This window comes from Haliotis cracherodii, unplaced genomic scaffold (genome assembly GCF_022045235.1).
Source record: "Haliotis cracherodii isolate W230 unplaced genomic scaffold, xgHalCrac1.p SCAF_6, whole genome shotgun sequence".
Taxonomy (NCBI): domain Eukaryota; kingdom Metazoa; phylum Mollusca; class Gastropoda; order Lepetellida; family Haliotidae; genus Haliotis; species Haliotis cracherodii.
Window position 1 is genome coordinate 5,816,158 of NW_027266319.1, and position 18,448 is coordinate 5,834,605.

General features: G+C 42.6%; 1 protein-coding gene across 1 annotated transcript; it reads right to left on the reverse strand.

Moving 5' to 3' along the window:
- Nucleotides 1-1,161: 1,161 nt before the first annotated feature.
- On the reverse strand, nt 1,162-17,631 carry LOC139445692 (steroid 17-alpha-hydroxylase/17,20 lyase-like). Its single transcript, XM_071226887.1, has 11 exons — nt 17,515-17,631; nt 13,840-14,057; nt 11,739-11,816; nt 11,471-11,569; nt 10,499-10,592; nt 9,843-9,998; nt 8,725-8,933; nt 7,259-7,387; nt 6,147-6,251; nt 4,979-5,113; nt 1,162-3,267 (listed from the first exon to the last, which is right to left on the reverse strand). Exons 2-11 carry the CDS (start codon nt 14,048-14,050, stop codon nt 2,921-2,923), a joined length of 1,563 nt encoding a protein of 520 aa, XP_071082988.1. The 5' UTR covers nt 14,051-14,057; nt 17,515-17,631; the 3' UTR covers nt 1,162-2,920.
- Between the last annotated feature and the right edge of the window lie 817 nt (nt 17,632-18,448).

The following is an 18,448-nucleotide window of genomic DNA, read 5'->3' on the forward strand; positions in this document are numbered from 1 at the left end:
CAAACACTGTCATCAGGTGGGTGTCTTGTTATCAAACACTGTCATCAGGTGGATGTCTTGTTACCAAACACTGTCATCAGGTGGATGTCTTGTTACCAAACACTGTCATCAGGTGGGTGTCTTGTTACCAAACACTGTCATCAGGTGGATGTCTTGTTACCAAACACTGTCATCAGGTGGATGTCTTGTTACCAAACACTGTCATCAGGTGGATGTCTTGTTGCCAAACACTGTCATCAGATGGATGTCTTGTTATGAAACACTGTGCAATAGGGTGGATGTTTTGTTACCAAACACTGTCATCAGGTGGATGTCTTGTTACCAAATTGTGTAATCAGGCGGATGTCATCATATCAACCACTGTCTTGAAAACAAAGGGGAAATGGGGGCCCAGACGTTTAAAGCGCCTTCATGCGCCTTCTGAGTTGCATCCCATGAGGACGCCAGAAACCTCTTATCATGGGCTCGAATCCCGATTCGCCCCGATAAAGTTTCTCGGCTTGTCAGCACTATAGGCGTACTCGTGAGTGGTAAACGTCTGAGACCTTCATCACTTCGGGTTTTCCTCCCACATTAAGCTGCCACGCTGTGACACTGGAATAATGTTCAAAGCGGCGTTAAACCGAACTCATTCAGCAATCTGTTGTTGCCCATGTAAGATATTCAGGGATGTTTTAATTGTCATTCCCAATGCCATACAAAATCCAATGTAGAATTGCACACGAATCTTATCAACTTTATTAATGAAACACCTTAAATACTTTTATAACCACAACACACCATAGCCGTAATATTATATACCTTATACGAATTGTTTATCCTGTATTGGTTCAGTTTGTTTATAAATAATAGAGTCTGGACCAGACAATCCAGTGATTTGCAATTGGGATAAGATTACATGCATCAACCAAGTCAACGAGCCTGACCACCCGATCCGGTGAGTGAGTTAACCTCTGTATCAATTGACCTGCTATGTTTATCGTTATGCCAGGCATTGGACACAAAACCCAACATATCAGGGAGGCATCCCTTTTGACAGAAGACGTTTAAGTTAACTGACTGCTAACCACGAGCCTTGCCATTAGTATCCATAGACTGCCATGTGGAATATAAATCAAACGCGAACGGAAGAGTAAAAACTTCTTTATTTTAATAGTGAACCCGTACACATGATACATAACATGACGGGAGGTTAGCGTGCCTCTCAGCAACGTTCTAGCAACATCACTGCGGGGGAATCGAATGTCCCGAAGATTTACAATCGAACCACAAGGCTGCACAGTCTCTCCTTACATTGTCTATACGTCAACGTCAAGTACTCTTAGTCTGTTGCTAATAATGATTTTGCTGAGATTACACCTGCGCAACTGTGAAGGGAAACGCCGTCACAAAACACGGGAGAAGCTGGGGCACATAGAAGTGTCACGCCTTCAAATATTGAATTCTACACTTACCACAGATAACCATTTTGAACATGCTATGTTCTGCATAAAGTGTTAACGATTTAACACTTTGTCTTACTGCATGTACATAGTCTAACACACTCTCTTCACAGACAAGTTGTCTGCAAACAATCTAAATCATGTTAGTTTATCAAGTAAATCTCGGCTATGATCTAATTTAGTTTAATCTAAGTTTTTGTAATTAGTAATGTACAACGTTTCCATCTCTTTTTTCGTGTATGAGACAAGAGTCTAAGTGTTGTTTTCTGGAATAGGTTATGTTATAAACATGATTAGTTCCGTGTAGTATCCTGTATGTAGACAGTATAGCTGTATTACTCTTGGTTATAAAAGTATATGTTACTTAAGAAATAAACGACTCTGCAAGGAAAACAAATAAAAGGTGCGCAGCATGAATGTATTTTGTAAAATCCCTAATTTTATTACACAGAATATTTATCCATCTTCCTGTACACAGTACACAGTTAATGTAACTGTAAAACTATTTACCAAGTTCTACCAGTGTGTACTATTTATTTTACTTATTATTCCTTTTCAAATGTTTCAGGGTCTTACAAAAAATAACTCCTATGGACTATTGCTGGAACAAACGTTTAACACCTGCAGCGTGTGTTTGTTAAACTTTCACATTTACTGCCCAGCTACACAGTTACGACTTATGATTAAAGAAACTGCTACACTGCTTCTTTACATTAGTAAAGACAAAAATAAAAACACCCGCCATCAATAACCAGTCTCGATTATCCGCCGAAACAGATTCCGTTGGGCGTAATAGGCAACATGGTGGTGACAATTCAATGAATGATTCATTGAAAATCAATGATGACACCAGGCGTTCGCAAAGAAATATCATATTTGTTTCAAATGATGCACAGGAGTTAGGACATTTCTTTCAGCTTGCTGAGCTGTGCGCCTTCGTAAAGAAAGACGCACGTATGTCTTCAATGTTTTAAACGCCTTCTAAAGGTAAACAATCTCACTAAAATCAGATCTTCTTCTCGCTACTGCAAAACAAAGATCTGAGGACATCCCATTAGGGGTCACGTCAGAACGACCTTTCATCCGACCAATCAGAGCGTCGCTTACCAGATCATGAAAGTGACAGTCGGAATGGGATTTCTAATCATGCAATCTCAAAAACTTTAACACGGGGTATTCCGAACGATAGTTACAGGCTTAACGACTGAATCCATATACTTGCCATTCCAGAATTGTCTGTTGTTCAGGTTTCAAATTTCTTAATCGAGAATTTGTCAAAATATGTTTCGAAGCGTAGTCGCCAATTTGAAATTAGTGCCGTAAAGCACTGACTTCTTGTCAGTCCTTCAATTAGTCGGTCAAAATTCGCGCAAGGTCGGTCTGACGTGACCCGTAATGGGATGTCCTCAGATCTTTGTTTAGTGATAGCGAGAATTAAGATCTGATTTTAATGAGATTGAAAGGTAAAGTTCATACACCTAAATCCTTGCTTCAACTGTAATTTCGTATTCATTAGGAATGCTCTGAAATGACCCCCCTCTTTGTTCAAAGTTCAGTTTGGTTCCAGGTGGGAGAGACACTCTCAAATGTCTCATAATGCCAGCCAACAAGAGGTGAAGCTCGGGTTTGGCCACGCTCTCTCCGAGACACACTCTCCTTCCGGCGGAGAACGGAAGCCAACTTTCTGGTTTAGCTGCCATCTTGCCAGTCTGGTCCAGAAACCTCTCTGGTTTGAATACTTCCGGGTCACGCCACTGTTCCGGGTCATGGTGCAGAGCGTGGTGGTTAATCAGGACCAATGTTCCTTTTGGGATATCGAAGCCTCCTGTAAACGTAATCATCAAAATATGTTCCACTGAATCAACGACATGCGACATGAAAACACGACCGTAACATCAATGCTTTTGGTCAAGGTTCTTGATGCTGCAGGGGGCAAGGGTGGCCCAGTCGTCTAAGGCGCCGCGATTCGCTGTGCACAGAAGCGTCCCTTGGGCACGCCATAAACCTATGATTGTGGGTTCGAATCCCGGTTGGCCCCGATTATGTTTCTAGGTTTGTCAGCACCATACCCGTTTCGAGTTTCACCGAAGTGGTAAACGTCTGAGACCTGCACCCACATTAAGCTGACACGCCGCGATATAACTGGAATACTGTTAAAAGCGGCGTTAAACCCAACTCACTCACTCACTCTTGATGATAAAAAAAAACACATAAAAATCCTTATTTTTGAAACAAATGCTCATTATTACTCTGCTGACCCTTTTAACGTCATTTTGAGAAAATGTCACTTTATGTCATTCACTATGGTGACTTGTTCGAATGGTGATTGACAAGATTACGAGTGAATAAGGGGTTAACGTGAATAAAAGCGACAATAGCTTTGTTGGTTTGTTGTTTGGTTTGTTGTTTAACGCTGCACTCAGCATATTCCAGCTATATGACGGCGGTCTGTAAATAATCGATTCTAGGCCAGACAATCCAGTGGTTGATATCATGAGCATCGAATCACGCAATTGAGATCGATGACATGCATCAACCAAGCCAGCGAGCCTGACCACCCGATCCCGTTAGTCGCCTCTTACGACAAGCATAGTCGCCTTTTACGGCCAGCATGAGTTGCTGAAGACCTATTCAGATACAGATACAAGGGTGAGTGAGTATGGTTTCACGCGGCTTTTAGCAATAACATAACGGCGGGAGAAACGAAAAATGGACTTCATACATAGTACCCATTTGGGGATTCGAACCCGGATCTTCGGCGTGACAAACGAACGCTTTAGCCACTAGGCTACCCCGCCGCCACACATATACAAGTGAGTGAGTTTAGATTAAACGTTACAACGGCAATATTTCAACCATATCGCGATCACATATACACAGAAGAATCATGGTATATGCTAAGTATATTTTATTGCTAAGTATAACTCTTCAAGATAATGCTGATTATCCTTCCCCGGGAATAACGTAGCGTTGTTACATCAACATATTAAGATGTTACGAGTGCTACGAGCTCATGTACAAGTTCTACTTTAAAGATACAACGTAGAGTAAATATTGTTGTTTGTTTGTTTATTGGTTGTTTAACGCTGCACTCAGCAGTATTCCAGCTATGTGGGGGGCGGTCGGGTAGCCCAGTGGTGAAAGCGTTTGCTCGTCACCCCGACACCCGGGTTCGATTCCCGACATGGGTACAATGTGTGAAGCCCATTTCTGGTGTACCCCGCCGTGATATTGCTGGAAAGCGGCGTAAAGTCAAAACACTCACTCACCCCAGCTATATGACGGCGGTCTGTAAATAATCGAGTCTGGACCAGGCAATCCAGTGATTGACATCATAAGCATCGATCCACGCTATTGGATCCACATACATCAACCAAGTCAGCGAGCCTGACCATCCTATCCGTCAGTCGCCTCTCATATTACGACAAGCATAGTCACCTATTACGGCAAGGTTGCTGAAGACCTTTTCTACCCCGGATCTTCACGTGTAGTAAACATTATTGAATAGATCCTACATATCGGTAACTGTAACCTACCAACGTGTGTGTCACACAGGGACATATGTGGAAGACCAAGAGGCACCATAGTGGCGATCCTCATACTCTCGTACAGCACGGCCTCGATGAAGGGGAGATTACTCCGGTCTGAAACCTTGGGAAAGTGACGTGGACCTGTGGGTGTGTAATGAAGTTGTGAGTGAGTGAGTGAAAAATGCTTAACACCGCACCAGAAATATTGCAATTATTCGAGGCGAGAAATGAATTACACAAACACAACTAATACGTCTCCAGCTAATATTTTCATGAAATATTATCTTTAAGATCATCATATCAAGGCGATCAGGTGATATTTGCAAGAAAATGTAACGTGGCACTATGAAGCCAACGTTGAGTGGTGTGCCATAGTCAAAGTTTGTTTGTTTGTTTGTTGTTTAACGCCGCACTCAGCAATATTATAGCTATATGACGGCGGTCTGTAAATAATCGAGTCTGGACCAGACAATCCAGTTTATTGACATCATGAGCATCGATCTACGCAACTAAGATACGGTGACATGCATCAACCAAGTCAGGGAGCCTGACCACCCGATTCTATTAGTCGCCTTTTACGACAAGAACAGCCACCTTTCACGGCAGACATGGGTTGCTGAAGACCTTTTCTACCTTGGACCCACAGACGTGGAATTTCTATATTCGGATAAATCCTATATTGCTTTATTCAATTGTTTGTGTGTTGTTTTACGCCGCACTCAGCAATATTACAGCTATTCTACCTTGGACCTTTGGCCCTAATTGTGTGCGTATATAATGGAATATTTGGTGTCCAATTATATGCTTTTATATGTAATATTTTGTATCCAGTTGTAAGTTTAAGGGATGACATATTTTGTATCCAAGTGTTTGCGTATTTGAAGCAATCTAAGCAGGAAATAGTTTAATACGACAGTAGCATCTTTTTAAAAGGAACAAAAACAGACACAGGATGGCTTAGCAGATAACGTTCTGGTAAAACTTATTTCTGATATCACAATAATAAAGGCATACAAAAGTGAAGCGGACTTCATAATTGGCACAACCTCCGTTTAGCGGAAAAGTCCTGCTGGTCGGGTTTGAACAGTACTTGAGTTATGTTACCGCATGTCAGATTAATATGATGCCAAATATGTCTGAAGGGATGCAGGTCCTAGATGCTTAATAATCTCACCTAGGGCCTTATCGACCTCCTCGTGCACCTTGTCCTGGATGTCGGGGTGCATGGCCAGGTACAACAGCGTCCACAACAGGGTGAAGCGGGACGTGTCCAACCCAGCTGTAATGAGTGAGTGAGTGAGTGATTTGGCCCTACTTTCACGCTGTCTAGAACAGGAATGCACAATGGGATGCTGGTTAAAGGTTACAAAATGTATCGAAACCCACGAGCAGGGGCACGACCGAGAAACATAATCAGGGCGAATCTGGAATTAAGATGCACGATTCTCGGATCCCAGCGAGACAAAGGAACGAAAGTTTTTCTCGCTGGCTCCATGTTTGTTTGTTGTTTTACACCGCACTCAGCAATATTCCAGCTATATTTCGGTGATCTATAAATAATCGTATCTGGAACAGGCAATCCAGTGATTGACATCATGAACATCGATCTACGCAATTGGGACACAATGACATGCATCAACCAAGTCTCACCACGCATCTTACGACAAGCATGGGTTGCTGAAGACCAATCAATTCTAACCCGGAATCTTCAATGGACGGCACCTCAGAGGAATGAGCCCTTCGTGCCACCCAGCATAATACTTATTATGATAATGACACGCGTGTCGATGACCATGTTCTGCTTTGAAATATAGGCGACAAAACCCTTTCCAGAAACATAAAATGAGGTGTCCGGCATGTCTTAAGCATGTGTTTATGAATCACTATAAAATGGTTTGGTTGGTTGGTAGGTTTGTTGTTTAACGCCGCACTCAGCAAATATTCCAGCTATATGACGGCGGTCTGTAAATAATCGAGTCTGGACCAGACAATCCAGTGATTGATATCATGAGCATCGATCCACGCAATTGGGATCGATGACATATATCAACCAAGTCAGCGAGTCTGACCACCCGATCCCGTTAGTCGCCTTTTACGACAAGCATAGTCGCCTTTTACGGCAAACATGGGTTGCTAGAGACCAATTCTGCCCCGGAATCTTCACGGGTCCTGATACCAAGTTTTCAGAGGTACTTTCTATGTTTTAAGTGCGTGATTTCACTGCAGTAATACGTGTTCCATTCAGAACATATCTGTGGCCTAAATATTTCCTCTATGGAATTTTACCTCCAAGTATGTCTGCTAATGTCCGAAGAATGTGTCTGTCTGACAGCTGTGACATCAGATCGGGGTCTTCCTCTTCACGTGCCTCATCTTGGGCCTCAAGCAGAGCATCACAAAAATCACGGGTAGTACCTGTCGATAAAACACTCACACAGCTACTGACGCGAAGGATTAAAAACATTAACAATACTCAAACACGTCAACGGCAGAAACAGATTCCACTGGGAGTAAAAGGCGACATAATGGTGAAAAATATATTAATGAATCGCTGAAACTCAGTGATGATCCAGACCCGTGAAGATCCGGAGTAGAATAGGTCTTCAGCAACCCATGCTTGCCGTAAAAGGCGACTAACGGGATCGGGTGGTCAGGCTCCCTGACTTGGTTGATGCATGTCATCGATCCCCATTGCGTGGAGATCCAGGATTGGGATCGATGGCATGCATCAAACCAAGTCAGCGAGCCTGACCACCCGATCCCGTTAGTCGCCTTTTACGACAAGCATTGTCACCTTTTACGGCAAGCATGGGTTGCTGAAGACCTATTCTACCCCGGATCTTTATGAACATCGACCCACGCAATTGGGATCGATGACATGCATCAACCAAGTCAGCGAGCCTGACCACCCGATCCCGTTAGTCGCCTTTTACGACAAGCATAGTCGCCTTTTACGGCAAGCATGGGTTGCTGAAGACCTGTTCTACCCCGGAATCTTCACAGGTCCTGAAACTCAGTGATGATCCAGGTGTTCGCGAAAAGGGTGAGTATGTCCTGCTCTTCCGGAAGCTCCAGGCACTCAGACAATTTGCATAAGGAAGTATAAGCGTCTGTTTGTTGCCTGACGCCGCACAGCTGTACTCCTGCCATACGACGGCGGCCTGTAATCAATCGAGTCTGGACCCGTGAAGAGTTCGGGGGAGAATAGGTCTTCAGCAACCCATGCTTGCCGTAAAAGGCGTGGATCGATGCTCATGATATCAATCACTGGATTGTCTGGTCCAGACTCGATTATTTACAGACCGCCGTCATATAGCTGGAATATTGCTGAGTGCGGCGTTAAACAACAAACCAACCAACCGACCTGATCAGACAATCCAGTGACAGTGGACCAGACAATCCAGTGACACTACAGCGCTGAACAGATTTACTTTATATGATATTTTGAATTACGTCTGCTGCGTACAAGTGCAGAGAAACAATTACAATATATATTCGTTTTGCAACACAGTGGGGGCAGATTTAATGTCGCAGCAGCATGCCATAATTGATTACTGAATTTCACGACCATTGTATATATTTTGTAGGGGTGGGAAAGGAGCTATATACGAAAATGAAGGAAAACAAATAGCTTGTCAACTGGTTTTAGAAGAAAAATATAGATCGTTCACTGGCTCAATATTGTAAAAAAATAATATGTTGTGAGTAATAGTATGTTTTCTTAAGTACGTGCCAAAATACCAAAAAGTCACCTTTTGATTGTGTTTGCTTGTGTTTGTTCAATTGCTCCCGCAAGTACCCATCGAATTTGTCAACCAGTTTCAAAATACGCCTCATTTTCCCTGTAGGGAAGAGTCGGAGTGGGGGAATGACATCCTCAAGAAAGCCGTTGCCGACTTCATTCCCCAAGGTATCTGATATACTTATCATATCCTTGAAGTACTTGTCGTTGACATCACATCTGAAAGGAAGAGAGTAAGTGAGTGAGTTTTTCACAGTTAGTTTGTTTGTTGTTTAACGCGAATCTGGACCAGACAATCCAGTGATTGACATCATGAGCATCGATCTACACAAGTCGGATACGATGACATACATCAACCAATCCCACTCGATCCCGTCAGTCGCCTCTTTCAACAAGCATATTCGCCTTTTGCGGCATACATTGATGGTTGCTGAAGACCTATCATAACCCACCTTCCTGAGGCAAGAGAGTAAACTGACTATAAAAGTCCAGTTTCCACCCTTGCCGAACTAGGCTGGTATAATGGAGTTATATTGTGGCTGGACTAACGAGTCCATGCATAGTCCAATCAAAATCGCGCACCGAAATCGAAATCCGGTTCGTAAACTGTCACGCAGAATTCGGTCGATTGCAGGATTTACACAGCATCTGCACCGCAAACGCGTTGTCAACAAATATTTCTGAAATCTTTTCATGTCTTTAATCATGATGCTCACGTGATTTGATGCACTTCGCAATGTAAGACTCGTTTTATCACTAGTTATGGATCTTGATTATCGATCAGATCGTCTTGACTTGGCGCCGCCATTTTGTTTGAAGCAAATGTAAGTGATACGAGAGGTGGAATCTGATTGGTCTATAGGAGAGGCATAGAAGGGACATAACTCGTAATAGCCAATAGTTGCGCAACGATCGAGTCCAGGAATTCCAGCCAAGTTCGGCAGGGGTGGAAACTGGACTTTTAAAGTCAGTTAACTCTCTTGCCTCGGAAAGATGATCATAATCCGGATCGTCACGGGTTGTTTTGAACAGAATTCCAGTCACATCACGGCGTGTCAGCTTTATATGATGGGGGTCATCTAAACAAAAAACTCGGTTATCAGTTCCTATATAGCTCAACATACTTACGTCTCATTATAGCAGATGTTGTTGATGATGTTGAAAACGATCAGGGAGATGATGTCATGTGGGTTAAACGGCCCTTTCTTCTCTTTCATCAGCTGTATGCCCTGGGAGAGGGAACGTTCTATTCCACCCTCAAGTTGGTTGCCCGTCATGTAGTGTCTATGGGGGTAAAATGAATATCATGGTTGGTTGGTTGGTTTGATGTTTAACGCCGCACTCAGCAATATTCCAGCTACATGACGGCGGTCTGTAAATAATCGAGTCTAGGCCAGACAATCCAGTGATTGATATCATGAACATCGATCCACGCAATTTCGGATCGATGACATGCATCAACCAGATCGGCGAGCCTGACCATCCGATCCCGGTAGTCGCCACCTACGCCAAGCATAGTCGCCTTTTACAGCAAGCATGGGTTGCTGAAGACCTATTCTACCCTGGATCTTCACGGGTCTGTAGCAATGTGAACGCAATGCAATACATTTAGATTTAAAGAGTGTTTCCAGCAAATGGTCAAGTGACACCTCCCTGGTACGTTGATATGCATTATGCTGAAAAAGTAGTGCAATTGGTGGGATGGTTAGAGCTGCAATTTTATTGATATCAACAGTGAAAACAGTATAACTATTTGCTTAAAAGGTGTCGGTCTAAAGTTTTACTTCAGAGCCCTTGTAGCTAACTTCCTGTGCAGTTTCCAAGTGGGGCTGTAGTTCCCAAGGGCGATACTGCGTCCTCCGTCGCTGAACAAGTCCGCTGGAAACACACAAAATTAAGTCCTTATAGCTATCAGTGCTACAAAAATCAATACTATCAAACACGGGATGCCAGTAACAACGTGGGTGAGTTTGTTTGTTTGTTTGCTTGTTGTTTAACGCCGCACTCCAGCTTATGGACTGCGGTCTGTAACTAATCGTGTCTTGACCACCCGATCCCGTTAGTAGCATCTTGCGACAGCATAGTCGCCTTTTACGGCAAGCATGGGTTGCTGAAGACCTATTCAACCCCGGATCTTCACGGGTCGTTAGTTTAATAATGTTGTTGCATTAAGTGTTTAAGAGGTCACCTTCTCCCTAAGCAATTTCGGCTGACCTGGAGTTTACTAAACTATGTGGTATCCTAATGTAATGTACGAAATTAGCTGTAGCTGGTTCGTGTACATATTGCGCGGCTCAGCTCCTTTTACAAAACCCTACCCCTAAGACCAGGCCTGCTCTAAGTTCGAGTAGCCCAGTGTTCGCTCACCATCCTGGGGTGGGGTTTCCATGTTAAACTGCGCTGTAGACACCACATATAACTCCGATTTCATCTCAGTAACGATGCGAATTTTCCAAATGTTTATGCACATAACTGGCTATAGAGTTATGTACTACTACTACTACTAGTACTACTACTACTTCTACTTCTACTACTACTACTACTACTACTACAACGATGCTCATGACATCAATCATTGGATTGTCTGGTCCAGACACGATTATTTTACAGACCGCTGTCATATAGCTTGAATATTGCTGAGTGCGGCGTTAAACAACAAACAAACAAACAAACTATAATTACATATAACAAAATGTAACAACAATAAAGACAATGACGGTGATGATGATGATGATGATGATGATGATGATGATTACTTGAGTACGACTGTGGCCTCCCAGCAAAGTCCGCCTGCCGTTTCACCAATGCTTCCAAGACAACGTCTATTCTATTTAGTGTAACCGCGCTCAGAGGCCCTGTATCGAAAAAAGATGCGTTATAATAACATATATCATGTATATCAGTTGAACTGATATTGAAATGAATATGATGAAATAAAAGAAAAGCGTTCACTTTAAAATTGAAGAAATATCGTAAATCCATAATCGATGTTAACATTAACGGAGGCTGTCCATGTCGTCCTACCCATATTGACTGTGATAACGGGTCCATACTTTGTCTGCCATTCAATCAGCTTCTCAAAGATGGTGGCGTTCCTGAACTCTGCAACAGATGTAGAAACGTTGGTACTGAGTTATGGCTAAAAATTGTGCCAGCAGCACGTAAATACTCTCAAGTAATGAACACTCTGTATGTTATAGACCGCCTCCGTGGTCTAGTGGTAGAGCGTCCGCCCGGAGAGCGGAAGGTCCGGGGTTCGATCCCCGATAGCGTCATACCAAAAGACGTTAAAAGATGGTACTTGTTGTTACCCTGTCTGGCGCTCGGCATTAGGGGGCTAAACAAGGACTGGTCGGCTCGGAGTCAGTACACTGTGTCTGAGTGGGATATTCATGTTAAACTGCGGCATCGTATCTCAGTGTGCTAGCGCTATAAATCGGCATCAGTCCGGACTAGTACAAGCAGCCAAATATAAGTGCAATAATCTTGGACGCGACGTTAAAGCCAATTTCACCTCACCTCACCTCACCTGAATGTTATACAACAGTACTGAATATATCTTGTGAATATACATTTGTAATATCAGCTACATTGAAACCTAAAACTCCATTATTCCACTATGTCCTAATCATGAGCCGCCTCCGTGATCTTGTGGTAGGGTGTCCGCCCGGAGAGCGGAAGGTCCGGGGTTCGATCCCCGATAGCGTCATACCAAAAGACGTTAAAAGATGGTACTTGTTGTTACCCTGTCTGGCGCTCGGCATTAAGGGGCTAAAACAAGGACTCGGAGGTCAGTATACTGTGTCTGAGTGGGGTATTCATGTTAAACTGCGGCATGGTATCTCAGTGAGTTAGCACTATAAATCGGCATTAGTCCGGACTAGTACAAGCAGCCACACACACACACACACGTGCATGCTGAGTTCGGCGTTAAACAACAAACCAACCAACCAATGTTATGTGATTCGAATTCAACCTTCAAATAGTCTAAGGAACGTTCTTTTAAGAACATCTAAACCATCAAAAAGTATCCCCGGAATTGTTTTTATATAGAGATGATCGTTTGATTGTGAGTGAGTGAGGTGGCTTTAACGCCGCTTTGAACAGTATTCCAGTCCTATTCCGGCGTGTCTGCTTAATGTGGGAGGAAAGCAGGATGCAGGTCTCAGACGTTAACAACTTTGGTGAAACCCACGAGCACGGTTATGGTGCTGACAAACCTAGAAACATAATCTGGGCGAACCGGGATTCGAACCCACAATCATTGGTTTCTGGCGCATAGTGGCGCCTAAGTCGACTGGGCCACACGTCTCCCCTTAAGTGTTTGTTTGTTTGTTTGTTTGTTTGTTGTTTAACGCCGCACTCAGCAATATTCCAGCTATATGACGGCGGTCTGTAAAATAATCGAGTCTGGACCAGACAATCCAGTGATTGACATCATGAGCATCGACCCTAGCAATTGGGTTGATTGGTTGGTTTGTTGTCTATGTTTGTGTATTTCATGTACCCATTCTCGGATTCATATTGGATGACAATGAAGCATTAAATACAAGTTATAAATAAGGTACGTACTTCAACTGCACCTTCTAATCTTTGTATCAGCTAATCATTTAACTTTATTGTTTTATAAACTGAATACTTCTGAATACATTTTTTGTATGTAAATACTAAATACTCAGTAATACACAAGAAAAGTTCTATTATAATCCACGTCCCATAAAGTTCAAGTTTGTTGGTAGGCTTCCTTTCAAATATACCTTCGAAAGCACTTAACTCATAACTCATAACAAGCATAACTCTAGAATTAATATCAGCTAACTGTGTTTCTGATCGCATCAATCAACCTTACCTTCAATCGGTTGGTTTGTAGTTTTACGCCGCACTCAGTAATACTCCAGCTATAAGACGGCGGTCTGTTAATAATAGAGTCTGGACCACCCGATCCCGTTAGTCCCCTTTTACGACAAGCATAGTCGCCTTTTACGGCAAGTATGGGTTGCTGAAGACCTATTCTACCCCGGATCTTCACGGGTCCTCCCCTTAAGTGAAAAAGGGTGAATGTACAATTATATATATTGAACTTTATCTATTGGGCATGACTGAAATTATGAAAATTACGAGTTACCTAGCAGGTTCCCGAGTAGGGGCCAGCCTCGGGGCCCCGGCGGTAGCTTGTACCTCTTCTTGGTGACCAGATAGACCGCCACCCCCACGGCCGTCCCTACCAGAACAGCCCGGCCGGTGAGGCTCCCTGGTAGCCACTTCTCACACCGCCTGACCAAGTCAAGGAGCTGGTCCGAGTAGGGCAGTCTCTGCAGCAACTCCACGTCCAGCATGATCAACCTGTGGGTCAGTGAACGAGTTTAACGCCGCTTACAGCATTTCAGTCATGGCACCGATGGTCAACTTTATACCGGCTCAAAACCCAAAGTTGCGCAGGTTCTAGACGTTTACCACGGATGTATCATAATCACGGCAAATCTCGGATGCGAACTCAGGATCAGAGCATTCTGACATGCTTAAGGGACATAACTCTTGGTAGGTGCACTAGTTGGAAGGGACGATGCTCACAGGGGAGGATTGTACACACTCCGTTTTGTAAAAAATCCACCCGATCCTCAGTTTATTTACCTCTTACGACTGAGTACTGCTGCCATATTTATGACGCATCCATCCCCATGATAGTAACGTTGTTTCTGTCGGCTGCCAATACTTAATTAATGCTTTTTGTTTGTTGTTTAACGCCGCACTCAGCAATATTCCAGCTATATAACGGCGGTCTGTAAATAATCGAGTCTTGGACAGACAATCCAGTGATTGATGTCATGAGCATCGGTCCACGCAACTGGGAGCTGGAATGTAGCTGAGTGCGGCGTTAAACAACAAACGAACAAACAAAGTTACCATGCTCGAAGAAGTTTACGTCAATACCCACATAAAGGAATAATATCACTTACATCCGCCAGGAGAGCGGAAGGTCCGGGGTTCGATCCCCGACAGCGTCATACCAAAAGACGTTAAAAGATGGTACTTGTTGTTACCCTGTCTGGCGCTCGGCATTAAGGGGCTAAAACAAGGACTGGTCGGCTCAGGGTCAGTATACTGTGTCTGAGTCGGGTATTCATGTTAAACTGAGGCATAATATCTCAGTGAGCTAGCACTATAAATCGGCATTAGTCCGGACTAGTAAAAGCACACACACACACACACACACACACACGTACATGCACGTCGCTAAATATGTGCAATAATCTTGGACGCGACGTTAAACCCCGTTTCACCCACCTCACCCCATTGCAATATGGATCTATAAATCTGTATCCGTATCGAAAGATAATATATCTACATGTATGTGTATTTTTATATCCCTCCCCAAGAAGAATATCATATTCTTTGGTCAACCTCCCTTGATTTCCTAGGACCCACCCACCATAATAAACAAGAAGACATTGATGCAGAGCATCAAAGTTCCCCGCCACATGTGATGCCTCACAAACGCATAATTATGATGTTACTGAAAGGCATGAAGGAGCATAATTATATTAACCACAAATAACACAACGCTGTTGTGGAAAAAAATATGATTTATTTTGAGTATTGGGCAATACAGTTGATACATTTGTATAGGGTAGGTCTATTGAAAATTAGTTTCCTGTTTAACGCCGCACTCAGCAGTATTCCAGCCATATGACGGCGCGAGTCTGGGCCAGATAATCCAGTGATTGACACCAAGAGCATCGTACTACGCAATTGGAATATGATGTTATGCATCGACCAAATCGGCGAGCCTGACTACCCAATCATGTTCGTCGCCTGTTACGGCAAGCATGGGTTGCTGGAGACCTATTCTAACCTGGGTCTTTATTCAAAAAGTAGATCCAAGGAAATGGAAGCAATTTCTGGCACAAATGTAAACATGTGGAAATAGTATCAAAACTGCCAACAACATTGGCAGATGAACCTACTCAAATAATAGATCACATTCTTTTTACACTTGGCATTTGGTTATAATACTGTAAATGAAAATACTAAGGGCTCCATATGGCAAAAAAGTCATACTAGATAAGGTCTTTTTGTCACAACCACAGATGCACATACTCAAAATATTATCACGTAGTTGGAAAACATTTCAATACCGGGACTAATCAATAACGGAGATTCCTCGTCTCTTGTTTTACGTTTTTTGGTCAGTTTCTTTTTTGTATTTCTTTCTTTCAAAGAATAGTAATTGTGATCATGATGAGTTGAGTTACTCTTTTTCTATGTACTGTTTTTTTATCCAGTGTCAGTAACTGTTGTGGAATGTGGTTTACTTGTAACAATTACTGGTTTGAGTTCATATGATGATAATTGATAGTTTGTCGTTTAATGCAGCACACAGCAATATTCCAGCTATATAACGGCGTTCTGTAAATAATCGAGTCTGGACCTGACAATCCAGTGATTAATATCATCAGCATCGATCCACGCAATTGGGATCGATGCCATGCATCAACCAAAGCCTGGCCACCCGATCCCATTAGTCGCCTCTTACGAGAAGCATAGTCGCCTGATATACTGTTAAGATGTAACATAACAATTCATCCATACTACTAAACAGAAGTAAAACTGCTTGTCCATTCGGATCAGTCTGACCCAAACCATTCCGCTGATGAGAGTCAAATGATGCATACGAATCAAAATCCGTAAAAATGCAATAGAGACATCATTAAAAGTTACCAAAAGTGACTGGGATATCAATATTGCTTGATGAAATGATTCTATAAAATTTGTTTTCCCTGCTTCAATATTTGGAGCACATGTGACGGGGCTATAAAACTGATTATGACCTAAATACCCCTCATAGCCTTTATAGTGACTGTAGAGAGCTGTGCCTTCATCCAACAGAATATCGAGGTCAGTGGAACACGGTACAGACGCAAATAGATTTGAGCCATGGGACACAAAATATATGAGTGACCAGAGCTACGGCTGTACACTGAATTCCATTAAACGGTTGAAAAATACTGCAGCCTTGATGCAAATTCGCCGACACACTATTCCGATTTTGCATTGACTTTGCTACCAAACGTTTCACATGTGGCTGTGTGCGGTGCACTGATTAAAAAAAACACGGGGACTGGGTTAATTCAAAATACGGAATATAACTATTCCAAATATTTCCAGTGAAGATAAGTATCCAAGCAATCAAAAGTGTGGTATGTAGAATGTGGAATTCAGCCATATTACATTTAATTTGAAATGTCGTCGTTTTTCATGAATAAGCATATTCAGAACAGTTTTTATATTATGCTGTTATTTACGATCTCCGGAGCACAGTTCTTCTTTTGTATGCACCGTGAAAATCAGAAAATAAGTCCTTGAGGAAAAAAGGACATCGGATTACACATGAATGGTTTAACAATGTCAGCTAATGACCAGAAACGGTCAGATGCATCAATTAACTACATAAAGACGATTTTGAAGTATCTCTTATTGCTGGAAAAGAATAGCATCAACATTCCACGCACATGATTTGTATGTTTTATTTCCGTAAATGTGTGGCTTGAAATTTCAAATAAACCAACACGTCGACGTACAAGCTACAAAATTGACGTTTCCCGTTTACTTCCCTGCCTTAAGGGCGGTGCAGAATGACTGGTCCCCCAGACAGTGTAAACAGTAAACACAGTCCAGAAAACACTGCGCCGATCGATTCGTTACTTTCGTAATGTATTAACAGGTGAATATAAGACAGAAACAAGCATGTTGGTCCACTATATATAATCTGTTAGAATGGTTGAAGCAACCAGAGACTTACTTGAACGGAAAAACAGTTGGGACCTGAATAATAGCAGGTGCAGACTGTTCGAACAGGCTTGATAGGCTGGTGTGACCTTCACCTTGTGAAATTGCGGCTCCACGTGGGAGTCCCTTGTGTACGTGAAATTGAATTGTTAAGGTGTCCAGTGTGTCCAGAACACACTTGCCCTTTTCGCGAACACCTGTTGTCATCACTGATCCATTGATATTATGTTCACCGCTATTCTGCCCTTTAGCCCAATATAATCTCTCTCGGCGGATAATCGAGACTGGTTATTCTCTGGCCTTGACAATTTATTTTTCATTGTACACTGTACACTGTACAGGCCGTATTATACGATTTGTCTTACTTTCTCTTTATTTGATTTATGTGCCATTCACAAATAAATTAGGTTTACGACTAGGGTTTACTTTACAAGTAAATTGAATAGACTCAATACCTTTGACAAAATTTAACTTGCCTCTGACAGCCCATTCTGAAATTTGGTCCAGGTCATTATTGAGATTACTAGCAACTATATCCGTATCATCTATGATCACATACAGAGATGTGTCACAAGCTTTGTTTGTTTGTTGTTTAACGTCGCACTCGGCAATATTCAAGCTATATGACGGAGGTCTGTAGATAATCGAGTCGGACCAGACAATTCAGTGATTAACAACATGGGCATCGAACCACGCAATTGGGATCAACCAAGTCAGAGAGTCTGACCACCCGATCCCGTTTGTCGCCTCTTACGACAAGCATAGCCGCCTGTTACGGCAAGTATGGGTTGTTGAAGACCTATTCTACCCCGGCTCTTCACGGGTCTGTGTCATAAGCAAAAAGTCTTTTATTACTATTTCTTCCTTCAACAATTTGATTGTAAATAATAGACAATAGTGATCCTAAGACCATATTCATATAGCGACCTGCTTGGACGTGTATGTGT

Bases quoted from the DNA above. Each gene is read 5' to 3' on its own strand.
- LOC139445692 (XM_071226887.1), bottom strand. From the start codon at position 14,050: ATGCTGGACGTGGAGTTGCTGCAGAGACTGCCCTACTCGGACCAGCTC. The intron at 8,934-9,842 runs GTAAGTATGTTG...TCTTCCTTTCAG, and splicing joins AACATCTGCTATAATGAGAC to ATGTGATGTCAACGACAAGT. The intron at 6,252-7,258 runs GTAAAATTCCAT...CACTCATTACAG, and splicing joins ATTAGCAGACATACTTGGAG to CTGGGTTGGACACGTCCCGC.